The sequence below is a fragment of the Apostichopus japonicus genome, chromosome 14 (genome assembly GCF_037975245.1).
Source record: "Apostichopus japonicus isolate 1M-3 chromosome 14, ASM3797524v1, whole genome shotgun sequence".
Classification (NCBI taxonomy): Eukaryota; Metazoa; Echinodermata; class Holothuroidea; order Aspidochirotida; family Stichopodidae; genus Apostichopus; species Apostichopus japonicus.
In genome coordinates this window covers 21206016-21224783 of record NC_092574.1, presented here as the reverse complement: position 1 = coordinate 21224783, position 18768 = coordinate 21206016, and the positions used below count along the sequence as shown (strand labels likewise).

General features: G+C 36.7%; 2 protein-coding genes across 2 annotated transcripts in view; one reads left to right on the top strand and one right to left on the bottom strand.

Annotated features, from left to right (window-relative positions):
• Nucleotides 1-858, bottom strand: part of LOC139979460 (uncharacterized) — a 114725-nt gene extending 113867 nt beyond the window's left edge. Inside the window, exon 1 of the mRNA XM_071990270.1 lies at nt 674-858. The gene's annotated coding sequence lies outside the window, so the exon portion shown is untranslated. The remainder of the gene's footprint in view (nt 1-673) is intronic.
• Nucleotides 859-950: 92 nt separating this feature from the next.
• On the top strand, nt 951-18763 carry LOC139979461 (transcription initiation factor TFIID subunit 7-like). Its single transcript, XM_071990272.1, has 12 exons — nt 951-1157; nt 3800-3878; nt 4453-4505; nt 4624-4704; nt 9222-9330; nt 10154-10212; nt 12142-12214; nt 13423-13485; nt 14593-14790; nt 15786-15895; nt 16980-17039; nt 18596-18763. Exons 1-12 carry the CDS (start codon nt 1077-1079, stop codon nt 18629-18631), a joined length of 1002 nt encoding a protein of 333 aa, XP_071846373.1. The 5' UTR covers nt 951-1076; the 3' UTR covers nt 18632-18763.
• Nucleotides 18764-18768: the final 5 nt, after the last annotated feature.

Below are 18768 nucleotides of genomic sequence, written 5' to 3'. Positions count from 1 at the left end.
AGTTGAAAGTACACATTTTCTGTGGATATCCACTGCTTCCTTTTGAGTCTGGGTTGAGTATAGGCCTAATTAGTATAGCCTTATAAGTTACAGTTATAGAACAACATAGCCTAACGTTAGGTAAGGCTAACATTAGGTAAGGATTGGTCAGGCGCATAGCCAAGGGGGGGGGGGGGGCAAAGGGGGCATCCGCCCCCCATGAGTATATTTTTTTTGTACGTTTTTATGATATTGCTAGTAATTACAAAATAGAAAAATGCTTAGATGCAACCTGCAAGGTTCTGGGAAGTGCCATTTCGAGCGATCTGGGAGGCATTTTCAGCCAAAATGTTCTTGCAGGCTTTGCGCCAACTCGATCATGGTTGGGCTACGCTTAGATAGTTTGCAATGCCGAATCTACGCCTCTGATAATTTGCCTACAGGTTTGTATCCATTTGCCCCTCCCTTGGCAAATTCCTTGCTACGCGCCTGGGATTGGTAGGCCTAAAGATTAGAAGCATTCCTTTGCCAGGCCTAATTAGTTAGGCCAGCCTGACCTTCACTAGTCTGGGTCACCATGGCTAAACGTAAAGTTAAGACTATGTAACTCAAAGTGTAACTAATCTAAGACCTAGCGTACTTAATAGCGGGCAATTTTAATAAACTTGCAACATTAGGCCTAATTTTCACTCACAAATATTTCATGCACATCGTACTACGACGATACTGTCCAGTTCTGTAATCTTTTGATCTCCTTTTGCATTCGATTTGTCAGGTTCACCAAATTACGACAGACTGTAAGTTACAGCTGCTGTGCATCCCACATGAAATTCAATGACTGATCGGTCAATCGGTCACACATAATGTGTTGTTGATCTGAACAACACTGTATGAATGCATAATTGACGACACTGTACTAATGCAGTGAGCAGACACTTTGTTTAGCCGTTTTCTAGGTACGGTTTATCTAGCATCTCGGAGCAATGTGTTAATGGTTACAGATCATCAAAGTCTGGTTACTTGGCCTCGCTGCGATATTGTCGGCTTTCAGTTAAGTTCCCTATAACCGAAGAATAAAGCAATTATTCTACCGATAGATGCGAAACATGGGTGCCCCAGTGAAAAAAGAAGAAGCTCCTTTAGAATTGGAGAGTCAAATGATTCTCCGTCTTCCAGAGGTATGTCAAACACAGTTACAAAAGTCTCGCATATCTGGTATAAGTCAACATACCACCATAGGCTTTAGCCCAGTGTGACTGAGTTAACCACGAATTCTACAACTTGTAGTACAACTGTCAGTTGTAGAATTACTGGTACTTTGGTAGTGATACAGTTGTAGGGATTATGCATAACTTGGTCTAATTTAGTTTTTTTTATGTGGATTCTGTGCAACTTAGGCCTTGACCTATTTGTGGAATTGTGAAAAGTTTTGTGGAAACTGGTCATGACAGGTCAACGTAAACATGTTTTGATAGCATGAATAGGCCTACCAAAAAAAGAAAAGAAAATGAGTTTTAGGCCTAGGGTAGGCCTAACAAGTAACATTAGTCCTTACCTTAGTCTTATGTTGAGTTAGCCTTGCTATTTTATGAAATAGCCTAGTGCTATAACGGAAATTCCCTTTACTCTATTATCAATATCAATAACGACAGCAGCCTAAGGTACGCTACTGTAGCCCACAGGTACTCCCAATTTTGATGTAAATCAATCAATGTAAAATAAAACTTCTTACTTAAAAAATGCAACATACTGAGTAATGTAGTTCATTAGCATTTTCTGACACAGGCTATGTTTCTGTTATATTCAATCAGTGTTCGGTGATCTGATATACCAAAGTAATAACTGCCATGGAAGCCTTAACTAACCAGCCAAAATAAATTGTTATGCTTAATATATTAAATGTATGATCTGGCTGATTAGTAACAGCAGACTTAGCTGTCAATAGTTTGGTAAATGTGTTCACTAAACATTGACCTGCCATCTTCATGGTTTTTCTTAAATGTTGTGTAGTATTCATTGGGAGTATCTGTGCTGTACCCAACATATTAAGTATGCATCGCACACACAACTGTCAGTAGTTTGGCTGGTATAGGCGTATCTTTGTCTCATCTAGTTGGACAAGACATTTATGTTGTCAGCATCATTTTTGTGTAGTTCCAAGGATATTTATACTTCTTCCAAATTTGCTGATATTTTGACTGAAAAGTGAATTGTAAGGCTACAGAATCTCTATGGATTCTGTGAACAGAACATATATACATCATTTAGTTAGTGCCATTGGGAAGTATTTGTGTGATTGATTGGAAATCCATGTACTCTCTGATTTTCATTTTAAAAAGTTTTTTATTTCTATTTGTAAAAGAGTAATGTAGGCCAACCTTCGGAGAGTACGGTAAACATTATTTCCAACAAGCTTTTATCAGCAACCCATCAGTGCCAGTTGTTCATTGGACTGCTGGCACTGTGGCAGTCGTACAGCTACTCTAGGGTAAACCTGGTACTAAGTACACAGTCATACAAACCATTGTGGTAAAACCAAGTGGTTACGCGTATGTCTTAGTAGTAACCTAGTGTGAGTTATTCTTATGTATAATTACATGGTCTCTAGTCATGGGACAAAATTTGGCAAAAAGGCTGTAAGAGTAAGACCCCTCCTAAAACCTCTGCAACAAAATGCAAAGTGCCTTTCATCAAAATTCTGTAAGCTATTTTACAAAAATCTTTGTTATTTTCCCAAATAATTTGTTTTAAGACAAGGCCTCACACAAAGTGTATCTTCAGAGTTTATATTTGTCGACCAGGTTACTGTACCATTGATGTATTTGAGGGCCAATTCTGTAAATGTCAAAACTTGTGCACAGATTTCCCTATGGTTTTCCTTTTGTTTTTCTAAATTATCACATGGTGGGTGTGCCACATTTTGAACAATTGTTACAATTCCGCAGGGTCTGTCCTATGAGTTAGCTGTGCATGCTCATACCATGATATAGTTGGAGCTCGTAAGTTTTGGCAAACTATCAGTGTATCTATGTATCCATGGTAACAAGTTAAAACATTTGTTTTACCATTAACTTTTCAGTTTGTACTGCTGTACTCTGGGACTTAGCGATTATTTTTATGATAGAACCACATAATCCAGTTCCACATTGTTTTGCTGAGGATGAAATTTAAATGTCAATCACAAATGTAGCCCATATTCTCATGAAAATATTGACAGGTTAAATTTTTTCTTTTGCTGCATACAGTTTGTACTGTCTGTAAAAGGCTGCAAGGATATCTAAATTGTAGCAATAAGACACTGGCAGCTCTTGTAAGCTTGTAGATTTATCTGTTTAAGGTTTCATAAGTTTGAGGAATCAAAGAACTACTTTGTGAAAAGCTGGATTTGAGCTTTGTATTTGACATTTGTCCTTTGTTTAGATACTTGGAAGATTTGAAGATGTCCAAGTTTCCTATGAAAGTCATTTTGACCAGTGTATTGTAAATATTTATCATGATGTAAAAGTTAATTTGTAGCTTAGTTCAGTTGGTAGAGTGCTGGGCCTGTAATCCAGAGGTCATTGGTTCAAATCCCGCTCTTGCCATTAATTTCTGTGCTCATTTCCATTGTTTCAACTTTCCCGGTCAGTTTCCCATTGTTAACTTACTTGTATAAAGTTTATTTCAGGTTAAATATTTTATCCTCAAGGATGAGTTTCTTGCAGGTTCTCTTCCTAAGGAAAAATCCTAAAGTATTGTTCCCAGAAGTTTCAATCTTTAGTGGAAGTTGTTATTTTATTTAGTTCCCTGTTATTGTGAATTTGTTGATAATTTCTTTCAGCATGCTGCAGAGGAAGCCAGAAAACTTGTCATTGCAGGAACTCAGAATCTAAAAGACAAACTCAACATTGACTTGAGAGGTAAACGTTTTGTTTCAAGTGTTTTATTAACACAAATTCAAGATGTTGATGTTCAAGGTGTTGGTACAACATGGGACAAAGTGCGCTTGTTTAACCTTTTTCATATGTTATCTAACCCGCTTCTTAGGTAAATTTATGTTACCTTGGTAACTCTATTATTTAGGTGAGTCTTAGAGAAGGTTATTGCAACAAATGCCTTTCATTTATTTCATTTCAAAGTTTATATACCTTCAGGGAAAGCATTAACCTCAGAATAATTGTATCTGTCTCATTTCTGCAAACATCTGTGAAAGATTAAGAATGTAATATTAATGGTCGAAAGACAAGTAACAGTTAGGCAGCCAAATTTGTCCCACAAAGTACAGTCACATAGTTTGTGAAATTCAGTGCTGACCTATAGGCTTAACATTATACAATGTAACTTAAGGTTCACAAATGCAAGATTTGTGGCTAAATCTTACAAAGTCATTCAGACACTGAGTGCTCATGTAACATATATTCAACTTTCAGCACCTTTTATGGTTGAATTACACATTGATTCAGTCTTCTATCTCTTTCATTTCCCCTGGAATAGGAGACGGCCGCCACGCTATCGTCAGATTTGATCAAGAGGAATTTGCTGCAAAGGTAATATGGCCTAATTATAAAACTACTAATTTCACAAACCGTCACTTAATTACGTAAAACTTTGTTGGGTTCAATTAAAAAAAAGAAACTCTTTTACCTTTTGTTTGTCTTGTTTCAGCTGGTGGATCTTCCTTGCGTCTTAGAGTCTCATAAGACGTTCGATAAGAAGACGTTATGGAAGACAGCCGACATCTCGCAGGTAAATAATGCCCAATGCAGGGTCTATCATATTACAATTTATTCACTTGGAAAGCAAACAATGCAGGTGCATATATAACAAAATCTACTTGTTAAAAGTCAACTTCTCACTGGCAATTTTCTGCATTACAGCACACATCAGCTGTTAATGTACAGGATTTTGATAGTGCTCAGGTCGGCCCAATAATATTTGATATAGAGACCTAATGTCATGTATGGAAATCATGCAGATTGTTTGACTGACAATTGTAAACTGACTTAAAATCATCTTACGTAATTAAAGATCATACTACCATCAAAATTTTAGTGCTCCAAAATGTGTAAAAACAAAATGGGAAAAATGAATACATAGAAGTAACTATATATATATATATATATATATATATATATACATATATATATATAAATATATATATATATATATATATTATAACTTCCTTGATGCAGAGTTGAGATTGGGGTGGCCATGTCCTCTACCCTGGTGATGGGGGCCCTGTTGAGGTTGTTATGCTCTAAATCATTCCCAGGTATCGATATTGCTAAGATGAGAGTTCTCAGTAAAAATATCGGTGTGGAGGGAGTGCTTTGAAGGTCGCAACAAATTGCTTGTTGTAATTTGAACAAAAGTGACCATTAATTGGCTTTCTAGCATATTTATTTGGCAATATTGAAGCTGATTAATTATCGATTTATTTGGATAGTGTTCACCAGGTGTGTCGAAATGTGATATCGTTTATGTATTCCATTTTATCGATTTAAATGTTATTAATGATCACAGTAATACCTTGGAACAGAAATGGTTTAGGTACAAACTGGCATGACCTCACAAGAAGATCTGAAATGAGTAGGAGCATTTGGAAAATAAGCAGAACAATTTTTTTGAGCTCGAAAAAGCTTTCAAGCGAACCATTATTGAATGATCGGAGATAAAGAGTAGCCAAGTTTTTTGTATGAAATGGACAGGAAAACCTTAGTCACAACTCTGCAGTTAACTCACAGGGCGTTTCTTATTAAGTGGGGAATGTTTAGAGATTCTTTTTATTATGATTTTTTAGATTTAATAGCAGAAGTTTGAAAAATACTTGTGTTTGGTAGTGTCATTCAGTCGGAGCAAAACTTCCCAAAAAGGGTGTTGCATACAGTAATTACCACAGAGAAGTTATGTTGGAGCTGATATTATAAGCCAAATGGTTCAGTTATTGAGTTACCAGAAGATGGAAAAATTCCACATGATATGAATACAGTCACTTGCAAAAAATACATAAATGAAACAGAATGTACAAAAACCTTCTTGTCTTCGGTAAAAATGTATTCATAACCAGTTTCTCAGGTGGAGTTACTTGTTCCCCTAATCCTGGTTAATAGCAAGTGTGACTGAGTACACAATAGTCTCCCAACCGTCCTATAAAGACACGACTAATGGTCAGCTAACACTTTCATAGTCCCATAGATTTATCAATATGTATTAAATTTTTAATAATTCTCATCTCCTTTGAGGCACAAAATTTGTGGCAAATCATTAAGTTTGACCTCGCAACCTGTGAGGATTTTTTTTTAAAGTTGTTGAAAGGCTCTTCTTACATTACCGCAACAAGTTAGCAGTACATATTTTGTTAAATACTCACACATCTTTTGCATAGTGATTGTTCATTTTGATCAATCCCTAGAGTGATATATGTCAAGATGTTGAATTTGCTTGGGTTTTGATGTGTAAACTGAGACCTGAGAGTTTTTTTTACACCCAACGATCTTTTATCTTCTGGTTTGATGATGCTTGTAAACATTGGAAGTTTATTTCGGACGGTGACCCGATATAAATAACTTATTACCAGGGAACGAGGTACCGTATGGGGTAAGAGAATCACTCCCTCTTTCAAGTAAAATGACCGAAGGCAATTGAGATCCAGTTTAAAGACTTATAAAAAAAACTAAAAAAAATCTGGATATTGAAAGAAGAAATAGCTGAACGTGCTTTATGGACTGCAAAGCTCACGTTTCATCTATAAAATTGTGTCAAGTTTCTCTTAAGGCTTTTTTTATTGTACTGCTCTAAATGTCCTATCTTTATGGTTTAAATGTCTGTCTAAGCCAGGGGTGGGCAACCTTTTTGGATGAATGGGCCAGATATAAGGAGTGAAAAATTAACTGGGCCGCACCTAACCAATGACCTGCTGTTGATTTCAAACCTTTCATGCAATAGGTGTGTATACTTAATCTGTATTCACAAAAACACAATGTCATTACAGTACAGTTGATAATTAATGGGGATAATAGGCCTACCTGACAGCATCATTAGTGCCGATAAATTCTAAGCAGCTAGCTCGTTTTTTGTGATGATGTAAAATAGATTGATTTTCTTTCTTTTTCTTGAGACATCTCACGGGCTGCAAAAAAATCACTGGCGGGCCGCATGTAGGTTGCCCACCCCTGGTCTAAGTTGGTTAATTTCTAAAAAAAAATAAAATAAAAGCAAGAAGTATGGTTTGTCACTCAGTTGAAGGAAAGTAAACCATATTGTTTTTCCTTTCTTGCTTTATTGGTGTTGCCTTATGCATCTTATGTTGTATTTGATGTACAGATGATTATATCTGAGGGGAGAATATGTCTGGGATTTTTGTCAACCTTAATTCTGAAAGAGGCACAATGCTACTGTAAATAATCAGTCAACTGACATTTATACTTTCAATCGTTGACCAGTATAAATTATTTTGTCTCAAATAGTCTCAACATACTCAGTGTGTACAGTTTCATTTGACTCGGTTCAATCTCTGTAATGCTTTATGTACACCCAAATTATACAAACACGATTGATCGCTGGCACCGAAGGGCCTCCCTGCTGCAGTCACCTACAGTATTTATGTGAGAAAAATTTAAAAATGTGGAATTTTTTGTGATCTTTTAAAAGTTTGCTTTAATCTTTTGGGCCTACCATGTGCTTTGCTTTTGTAAGTTCTGCACTCAATACAGTCCCAAAATGCTGCCACGAAAATGTAAATTTATAGATATTGTCAACTTTAAAATCACTTCAGGACGGATCAAATATCTATCTTGTTATGTTTAGTACTCAAGAGGGCTGTTGAGTTAAAAAAGACAGTTTCTACTAGACTGGCCCCCACTGTGCAGACGGAATATTCTAACAAAGTAAATACATGGTGCATTATTTGTAATGAGCGTTTAAATTGTACAGACGAGTGATAGATACTGGACTGTCTCTCTTTCGCTCTCTCGTTCTTAACGCTGAGATGAAGATAACCACCTTGACATTTGGAATTGCTGTCGCGGGCTTAAACTATATCGTAATAATTCATTCAAATCTGTAATTTGTATTAATAGAAACAACAGGGTGTTAAAAGAAGTCTCGTAGTGTAATCTCCACGAGGGAATATATATGTATACGTATACATACTGTATAGGGGTACTTTATAGTAAGATGCAAAAGTGTTAATTTTACACTAGATCACAAACTGTGTGGGCCATTTTAGGTATCAGTGTAATCAACTAATTAGTTTCAGTACTTGTTTTTTTGCCTGTTGTATCTTTTAAAAAAGAAACCAAACAAAAATATCTTTAATTTTATGCACTAAGGTGATAAAAAGTCAAAATGCCAAAAAAAAACAACTGATATGGCATTCACGGTATATTAATGTTGTAGGATGATAATTGATAGCTTTGCGATGCTAAGCGAACAAACATTCTTTAAAGGGCATTTGTGGTGATGATCACTTTGATTCTGTTCTGTGGTTTAGTTTTATACTTCAGCTACTTGATTTTACTATAACTTTGATCAGATTCTGCCATTATGAGTCAAAGCAGTCAAAACCAAGCAAAATTTCACTAATTTTTTTTAAATTGTAAACAAATTTATGGTACAATTCTGGTAAAAATTGGTGAAAGAATTCATGAAAATTCCTCAGAGTACAAATTGATCCCCCCCCCCTTTCCTACAGACACTGGAAGTTTTAGCTGGTTTCATCAAGAATGTATGGATTAAAATTGTATTCTAAAAAGTGGTTACAATTTTGACTTTCAAACACGGCCAGATTCAGTGACTATCAGTGCAGCTACATATTTATGACACAAAGTTAGGCTAGATAGGAAGTTACCACACGCCAGCATACATAATGCATACAGAGTACTTACCAGTAGAGTCACATTCATATTAAATCCACATAATCTTCTGGTTGCTAAGCACTAAGCAGTGGGGCTCAGCATGTGAGAGTGTGTGTGGGTGTACGCATGTATTTTGTGACTCACTCACAGTGCAAACATATGATATGCAAGTGAAGTTTCAGTTTACTTGTAATGTGGAATATCGAATCAAACATGGCAACGATACATTCCTCCATGACGTAGTAAACATTAATGTGCCCTATCGTCTTTCATGATGACATCCCATTCAGCAATAAATGAACGGAAGGTCAATGTTTAACTTTACTGTTTGGAAATCTGTCATTTTGGGGGTCTTTTGTAAACCTTTGGAAATCATTCATTTTTTGTTTCTCCTTTCCCAACTGTCAGATGTTGGTGTGCACAGACGATCCTCTGCCTCTAAACGACGAAGACAACAAACTGCAGAGACGGCCCGCCAACGAGAAAGTAGACAAGAAATTTGTCTGGAATCACGGAAGTATGACTAAATTAATTCTCCGATTGTGAAGTATACTTATAAGTTCTTTAGTACAAGGTGTTTGAGAGAGAGCAGGCATGAGCTTTTTCCGCGAATTCGCGGAATATCCGTGATTTCTTTTCTACCTCAGGGACAAAATCTATTATCCTAACACACTGTAGCATACGCAAACTGGAGCCTATACCGCAATTTTTGCAAAGTTCCGTGATTTTTTTTTACCTCAGGCTCATCCCTGAGAAAGAGAGAGAGAGGTGGAGAGAGAGTAGTTATATAGAATTGTCCACAGAGCTCGCTATAATTATGGACTTTGTGCTGGCTCTTTAGAATGCAGTATTCTGTACTACAATGCTCATTTCATAATCAAGGTCTCTTGCAGACCTGTAATTTAAAACAATCAACTTTTATCGCTGTGTTACAAAGTGCTATGAAAAAGTGCACACGTCTAATCTTTGACTCACAGCCCACACACTTCATTTTTTATTCTCACAAAGATGCAGGAAGCAGGTTATTGATGATTTTGCCACAAACATTTTTTCATGTCCATAATTCTCATGATTACTTGTAAATGTAAATATGATAAGATTCAAATAATGAAGTCCATTTACTATTGTTTGTTTTTAATTGTTTGTTTCTTCAGTTCTTTGTTTTTAATTTATAACTTGTCATGTCGCTCGAGAAGTTGATTTAGAAAACAGAACTGTACCGAGGTTAGAAGAATGTATGTATCGTTGTCTTAGAACTCTATGTGGAACCATTCTCGTTTAAAATTCAATTTTGTCTCTTTTTTTCTATCTTTTCTCCCTTTTTTCTTTCCTTTCGTCAGTCACACCACCTCTAAAGAATGTGAGGAAGAGAAGATTCAGAAAGTCTGCTCGTAAAAAGGTATTTACGAGGTGTAAAATGTATCCTATGACATTTTGAAAGGTCAACTTACCTTGCGTTAGGAATTGCTTTATTACATAAAAGTTGTTTAACTGCAATCTGTTGCCAAGGTGTTTCTTTATGGCAGTCTGTCAACAGGGAGTAAACAAGGTTTTTGCTGTAATGTCTGTCGATGGTTTTGTAGTTTGATCTATCTTTGATGGATTAAAACATCTTCTGTCTTATTAATGATACATTTAACTGATATGTTCCATATCACTGAATTGATCATTGTTGATTGCTTTGCCCGAGACAAAAAAGAATCTATAGGATGGGGACGGCCTGTGTGCCTATGTGTGTGAATGTGCATTTGTTTTGCTATCTGACCGAGGACTTGAACAAAAGAATTCCAGGTCCTCGGTTGTGATTTCTAAAGAATCACCATGTCCTTGGAAGAATTCTATTGTATGGGGTATTGTTAAGGTTAGGGTACGTGGATTTGAACAATGGAAAATACAATGGGGTCCTTGGTCTGAATGTGTGTGTGTGGTTTGTAAACATGATAACTCAAAAGCTATACGGTGGGTGAACTCCATATTCGGTATGTAGATGCACCTTATTGATTAGAAGAAACCTTTTTTGTTTTCTGTGGAGATCAGAGGTCATTTGAGGTTAACATATCATGTCAAAGTCTGAAAACCTTGTAAGCACTAAATACTAACATGGCTATATAATTCAGTCACGTTGGTAGAAAAATGTTAAGTTAATTTAATCAGGTTTAAACTTTAAACCTGCTTAAATTGATTAAATCCTTTAAAACAGATTTTTATAACATCAAAGCACAAAATAAACCTACTGCAGTTACGAAGTCTACTCGCATCAAGTAGAGCTAAAATGATTGCATCTTTTAAAAGGTGATTTACAGTACTCTGTGCATAAACTGAGGTCAGAGAGGTCATCAATTTAATACCCCTGTAGGTCCCATGACAATGAAGTACCCACTTGAGTTAATGCAAATGAATTTACTAGATGGGAGATAAAACCAGGGTAGCTGCTACTGTCACTCCTGGATAAAACTTTTCTCCTCATAGAGTGGCAGTAATGTATACCTTTAGAGGCCAGTTTTCTGAAATACTGGTTTCTAGTTCTTTCCAGAACCAACAACAAATGTTTCTTTTGGAGAAAAACCAAACCCTGCATGCAAAGTGTGGCAAAGAACCACATTTCCTTTTGGCTCTCTGGTTAAATAATACTGCTCAATATTGATACATGTTTGAAAATCTAAATCATGTTTACAAAAAATCTTTAAGAAATATTTGACAGTTATAGAGTTAAAAAAAATGAATGACATAAAAAACAAAGTCCCCTAGAGTTGATGTTGATTTTGTTGTTGATGTTGTTTTGCTTTGATGTTGATTAACATGAAAAAGGACTTACACTATGAAATGATTCTCTGTAGTAAAGATTCATACCATAGTTCTATGATCTGATGAACAAGAGTCTTGTAATAATCTTTTTTACCCCAAATTAAGGGATTCTATCTTCAATCATTTTTTTTACCCTTTAAAAAGAACAACAAAAAAACCTACAAAGATCCCATAAATAGATAGTTCAACAGCCTGTCTAGAGAACTTCGATTTCACGTAATAAATGAAAATGCTACATAAGTTTATTTTGAAAATCAGATTGATTCGCTAGAAAACTGTAGACGATGAAAGTTCATAAAGTAATCGAAGTCGTTCCGGTGATGTTAGTCAGATCAACTGCAATCACGAGATTGTGAGTAATATTTTGAAAGGTTTGCTTAAAAATTGTCCGAGACGAAAATTGCAAGAGGTTGCGTTACGGATGACCGAAGAATTTTTTAATAGAAGATGAGGCATAGAGAAAGGATGACGTGTATGAGCTTTAGAGGAAGTGTCTAAATTTCTCTCTTCTCATCTCTCGTAGTACATAGAGGCCCCAGATATCGAAGAGGAGGTTAAGAGACTGCTCAGGATGGACAGCACGGCCATCAAGATTAGTATCCTTTAACCCGTTTTGAAATTTTTTATGAAATAATCGATTCTTTTTATTTTAAATAGCTTCATGAATTTTGAAATGGAGATCACTCGATTGTTGTGTTGCATTGTTCTCGTCTTAATGTTTTGAGGTATTTTGTACTTGCTTGGGAAACGATATAATGAAATTTGGAAGTTAATCTAATGTTGAGAAATTAATTAGGGTAGAATCATTAGTTATATCAGCTAGGTTAAGGTCAGATATTTGTCTTGATATTGTTATAATTATCTTCTGATCAGCTTTGCCTAGAATCTTGAATGCAAATTAGACTAGTAAAGAAGGAATGGTGCTGTGCAAATGTTTCATTTACTTTTGCTGAGTATTAATACTTCATATTTTATCTGTACAGTAGGTAATATTTGTTCATTCATACTTAGTAAAGATTCCTAAATCCTATTGGTCCATTCAGGTCAGCTGACCGTGGTTAATCCTGTGAGTAACGCACGGTAAAATTACGGGGCATCACTTTAATAAATCTTTGGTTATATGTAACCAAAAATGTTTTGTTTTATGATTTTTCCCCCACACAAATGGTAGTGTATGAATGAACGGGGTTAATCAACGGTCTAGCGTGCGTTACTCACATGATTAATGCACTCCAGGTGTTAATGCTATCGCTGGATGCACTTGGGCTCCGCTACGCTCCGCCCTCGTGCATCGCCTTCATTATCCCCCGATCGTGCATTAATCCTGTGAGTAACGCACGCTAGACCGTTGATTAACCCCTTACTCTCACGCTGGTACCACAGAGTGACTCCAAACCTTCTTCTCTAGTCTCTGCGTATGACAGGTAACATGCAGTTATGACAACAATATTCTTCCTTAGACGTTACCATAGCGACTGCTTCTTGAAACTCTCTACGATACTCGTGACTTTTCACATCTCCCCAACGTCTGCAGTTGCCGCAGAGTTTCTGACATACTTTATTTGTAGACTAAGTGCCTCGGGGAAATTTTTACAGTGCATGACATTAGTTTGGAGGGTTATGCTTTCACTCGTGAGAGACACACTGTTTTTTGTCTTCCGATAAATTTTGTATCACCCAATAGTGCTTTTCACAAATTGTGACGCTTGGATCACAATTTTTACGATCCACATATTAAAAGAGTATTGTCTTAAATTGCTCTGCTTTTCTCGGAAATCAGCTTTCCTTAAGATTTGTTTGACAGGATGGGAGGTGCTAGCTGATGAAGAAGTCAAAGACGATAATAGGCCAGGATCATCCACTGCTGGTGAGTTTATCTGTCAGCAGGGAAGGTTGGGGGAGTGGGAGGGGGGGGGGTAGAGGACCAGGTTGGGTCTCGGGTAAACTGATGTCATCATTCTCCCTCTTTGAAGTCTTTTATAACCTTGTAACATTATTCATGGATGAACGAAGAATTTTGCTGAAATGAAAATAACAGTTTTCCTTATCCAATGCCTGACCAGGCTATCTAATTGGACATCGGTGCCGGATGTAGCCCCCCAAATCACCTTCCCCACTCTTGTCAGGCCTGTCTGTATGGCACAACTGTGGGATAAGGCTGAAATTCTTTTGACTTTGCCATAATCTGGTGGTTGTCACACAATTATTCATACAGGAAATGTAACATGCATGGAATTGTATTCTGTCATTTAAGTTATCTTTAACTCACATCAGGAACCAAGGCATTCATGGTATTGCATTCAAACTTTCATGGTATTGCAAATGGGAAAGGATATCTGACATTAAATTTGTGGGGATGAAAAAATGTTTTGGGTGTGATTATTGGGTTAATAAAATCATTAAACTGGAAGAGACAAAATGACTTTTAGTTTCATAGGTCTGTTTAACTTATAGATTTAAAGTTAAAGTATTATGTGTTTTAAAAATTGCTTTTCAAACAACTTTTGATTTAACCGGTCTCTAATAAAATAAGCAATAAGTAAATGTGTACAACTTAGATAGCCTCACAATTTGCCTATGGTATAATCTTCTTAATAGGCAAAGTGAGGCAGAAGCAAAATGCAACATTAAAGTATGCGTGAATATAAGCTGGCAGAAAAGAGGACAAGAGTGTCATATGTTAGACATTGTGATTCAATGTATTTATAAAAATGATCGACAATGTTAGAAAATTCTCTGAAAAGCTATATACCGTCTCAAAATGCTCAAACTTGTATAATCCTTTTTTCCGTAGATTTTTTGTAAGTTTATCAAGATATGCTTCATCTCCAGATGAAAGAAGCTTTGATAAATTTGTCCATCCCACTTCCCCCCCCCAAAAATATTTTTAGACTTGCCACCTTAAAATCCAGTTATTGACAAATTCTTATGATACCTTACAGAAAAGTGACAATCCTCGGTTTTTCGTCCCTAGGTGACGACCTTCAACAGATCTTCGCGGACGTCAGCAGCTCAGAGGACGAAGGCCAAGATATCAACGTGGAAGACGACGAGGGCACGAGGGATTCCATAGACATGATGACCGATATACAGTCACAGGAACTGACACAACAGGAAGAGGATGCCGGGTCAAAGGTCATTGAGGCTGACGAAGAGAACAGCCAAGAGCAATGTAAGTCGAGTAAGAGGCAACCCGGTATGGGGAAGGTTCAAGGGGGGGGGATTTTTTACATTCAGGTGTGGAAGAAGGAGACCACTGCTATGGGGGTACATCCCTGTCTTCAGCCTCACACACACACAAAATCATGAGTTCTTATTAGCACAACCTTTCATTTAGGGCTAATCATAAACCTAATTTAAAGTCTAAATCTGTCTCAGAATGCACCATTTGATGCTCACCCCATCCCCTCCCACCCCCCCCCCACCACCATCCTTACATTGGATTTGGCTTCAAAGACACCAGGCCACCCCTTCCCCATTTATAACATCATCCATTTGTCTCTGGCCCTTCCATAAAGTTTAGTTTGTAAATCAGTTGGTAAAATTCTGGATTTGGTTCCCCCTCCTCCCCTCCACCTTTGAAATTACGTGCATGTCACTTTTGATATAGGGGGCGCTCCTATATTAAGAAAATGAAATGTGCCATTAAGTCAGGTCAGAACCTATGCTGGATTAATATTTCAATTCGGAGGCAATCATATTAGATGTTGAAGTGACGAGAAACATTTAATTTTGATTTGACAAACCTAAGGACACTAAAAATTAGTTTTTAGACCATTGTTACTATAAGTTAGTTTTGAAGCGCACAAAACTCTATTTTATTTTTTGGGTAAAGCAATAGTCAGAAATATTTGCTGAAAAGTCACTGGATAAGTTTAGCCTAGAATTTAGGCCGACTCTAACCTATTCACATTCCAGATTTCAGACTCACATTTAGCTCTCTAGTGACCTGTAAACCATCAGACGACTCCATTGTGACATTCTGCAACTTCTCGTATCTTTGTTGGGCCAAGCTTTTCATCTGACGTCGCTTTGAAGCAGAGAGTGGAAATGTTGAGTCTATTTTATAGCCAAGAACCTAGGTGCTTGCATCATGAATTCCCATCAATCAAGTCAAGTGAACTTATTTATCTTTTTAAGTTAAATTTTTGATTTGTCTTTTTTCAGCTGTCCTTACTCAGAGGTACACTCAGCTACAAAAAGAGTTGGAAGATTTGGAAACTAGAGAATTGGCCCTGGGACAATCTCTGGAAACAGTGGAGAATGTAAATCTTAAGGTACAGTGACTGGATTTTTGTTGTCATTTTAACGATAAAGCTGTGGTTTCCATCCAGAGGAGGGAAATCTCCCTCATAACATTGATAGTCGTCAGTTTTGGCTTCCCAAATTTAGCCTTGCTAAAAGTTTTCAAAAGTAATCTGGTTGGAGTTTCTACCTCTCCAAGTTATCCCCAGACATAGTGTACAGTAATGAAATGTCTAAGAGAGGAAACATGCTGTATGGCATGTAAACGTAAATAAGTTTGAACAACAGTGACCATTACTTTGACTCACTGGCCTAATTTGACAAGCAATACTGATAAACTTTAAGACACAGTGTCAAAGGTCAGAGGCTGAGGGGGCTGCAGCATCACTGCAGCTAAGCTGTCAAAGGAGGAACATAATCTCCACATTTCATATAATAGGCACTGCTTGTCTGCAGAGATATGCTCTAATATATTATTATGTAATAATATATTATATATAATATATATTATATTATTATGCTAATAATTATTTTATCTGGATTCAGTCTGACTGCAGCGGGATCTTGCAGCTGCTCAGGCTTAGACCCGGTTTGACCCGGTTAGACCCGACTGTTCTTTCCCTCTTCACCTGAAAATTATAATGTAACATCTGTTGTAATGTTACCGCAATTACTTAAACTCTTCGAAAATTGTGTCACAGTTCAACAGTTAGCCTAGACCCATTATGCTGCCAAAGTTAGTTAAGCATTCTTTACATACAAGAATCTGTTTGTAATCTGTTTACTGGCATCAGCTGAGGAAGGGAAATGTCAGCTATGTGGACCTGTTTGGCCATTCTACATTTGTACTGCCCATTTGCACCGATAAAATCTGTAAGGAAGCTAAATATGGTCATAGAACTTTAATAACGAATATGTTTCAAAGAGGAGGTTTGGGATTCGCTAATGTTTATTGATTATGAATATATCATCACATATCAGGTGAATGGCTGTTTAACATATAAATCACAGAAGTATTAAAATAAATTAAATTAAAATATAAGTCTTAACTAAGCTAAAGTGATTTACAGATTTTGAGTGAAACCAAACACCTCCCTCTATTTCCTTTTTTTCCAGCAACGTTTTCTGTCTCAACTTGATCAGGTCATGGAGGAGAAGAAACAAAAACAGAAGGAGGTAAGAATAGTAATTAAAAATAATTAAAGGTATACGGACACCTGTGAACTACATTGTCCTAATCACTCTAATAGGCATTAGAATGCATGAAATATAACTGCAACTCCAATCAAAATCCATCAACGATTGACCATTTTACAAGTCTTTTCTTAATTCTACTAATATTTACACATTAGCTAATTATGCACATTGATGATGTAAAGGGAGTGACTGCCTAATTTTCTGGTATTTTATACCTATATTTTCACAACCTTCCGTTTCAATGACACTGAACACAGGTTTGTGGCCTAAGGTGATTTTGCAAAAATTGTTTGTCTTCTTTGAAAAGAGGAACATCACATTATTCAAGTGATATATATGGGCTTGTAATTAGGGGTTAACACTATAAAGGGCTAAAACAAGAAAATTTGGACGAGCACAACACTCCAGGTCATAGTTTACCCAGATTTATCAAAACTTCAAATGTGTAAAGCTTGGAAATGGAAAGAGGTTTTACAAAAAATTTCAACAGAGTTTGAATGAGATTATCACACACAACAAATGTACTGAATATTGGGCAAATTGGCTAGGTGTCCGTAGCACTTTAAGAGGCAGCGGCATAGTTATGTCTTGTAGTTAATCAAAACCCTATTTGAACGAAACTTTTGACTACTTTCATATTAAAATAAAATAAAACTGTTAGCAAACTGCTTATCCACTAGAGAGCCTGTGTAAGAGAATGTGTAAAAGTAAGTTGGCCTGACGTTTCGATCCTAGCAGGATCTACTTCAAAGGCTAAATGACAAGTTACAGTAAAAGAAGGGACAAAAAACACGCACAGAATACTTTCATATTAGTACAACAGATCATTGTCCTTCTGTTGTCAAAAATCCACAGTGCAACAGCAGCTCTTTTGTTCTTATACAAACCCCTTTAATTTATCCCAATATGTTAAAACAGGTCATGGTAGGAAACTTCAATTGGAGATAATTGCAGGTCCAGTTATCAAATGAGTGTATTCCACTAGTTTATTTGTAACTGGCATATTTAGGGTTACCATATTTCTTTGGTTGAAAGTGTGATACTGTGTCCCTACCTCTCCGTTGAAGAAAAATTTTGGATTTTAAGGAGGGCTATGTAGCATTCCCCCTCCCCCCTCCCCCAAGTTTGTGGGGCTAATATGCGGCCATCAATCCATTTGTGTGTTGAAAACGATTATATCATGCTTTCCAAATGTTCACGTATAATGATGCATACAAAATGCATACTTTTCTGTTTTTAGTGTGCTTATCGTAAAAACAGTGATAGTTCTGAACATTACAGAGACATTTAGAAAACTGGGACAAATCAGTTTGCTGGTGGAACAATAACCCCTTGTTGCAAAACAGGACAATCAAATTAATCGGGAGATAAGGTCACCCTAGGCATTTGGTTATGTTACGTTACTGGTGGTAAAGCGCATACTGTTATGTTATTTTTGAAGTACTAAACATGCAATCGGCTGATTGTCTGTGTTCTCTGTTTTTTGAAAATGAAATCATGATATTGATGATGATTGTCTCTGCTTCTCTCCTCAGGCTGAAACATTACAGGCCATCGTTGGTAACGGTTGACTTGGGAAGTCTTTCTAACAAAACCTCCTCACTTCATCGTAGACCTTGGGAGGACTTAAATCGGAAGTCCAACAGAACATCGTCCACGGAACATTACAGGTCATCGTAGGCAACGGTTGACTTGGGAAGTTTTCTAA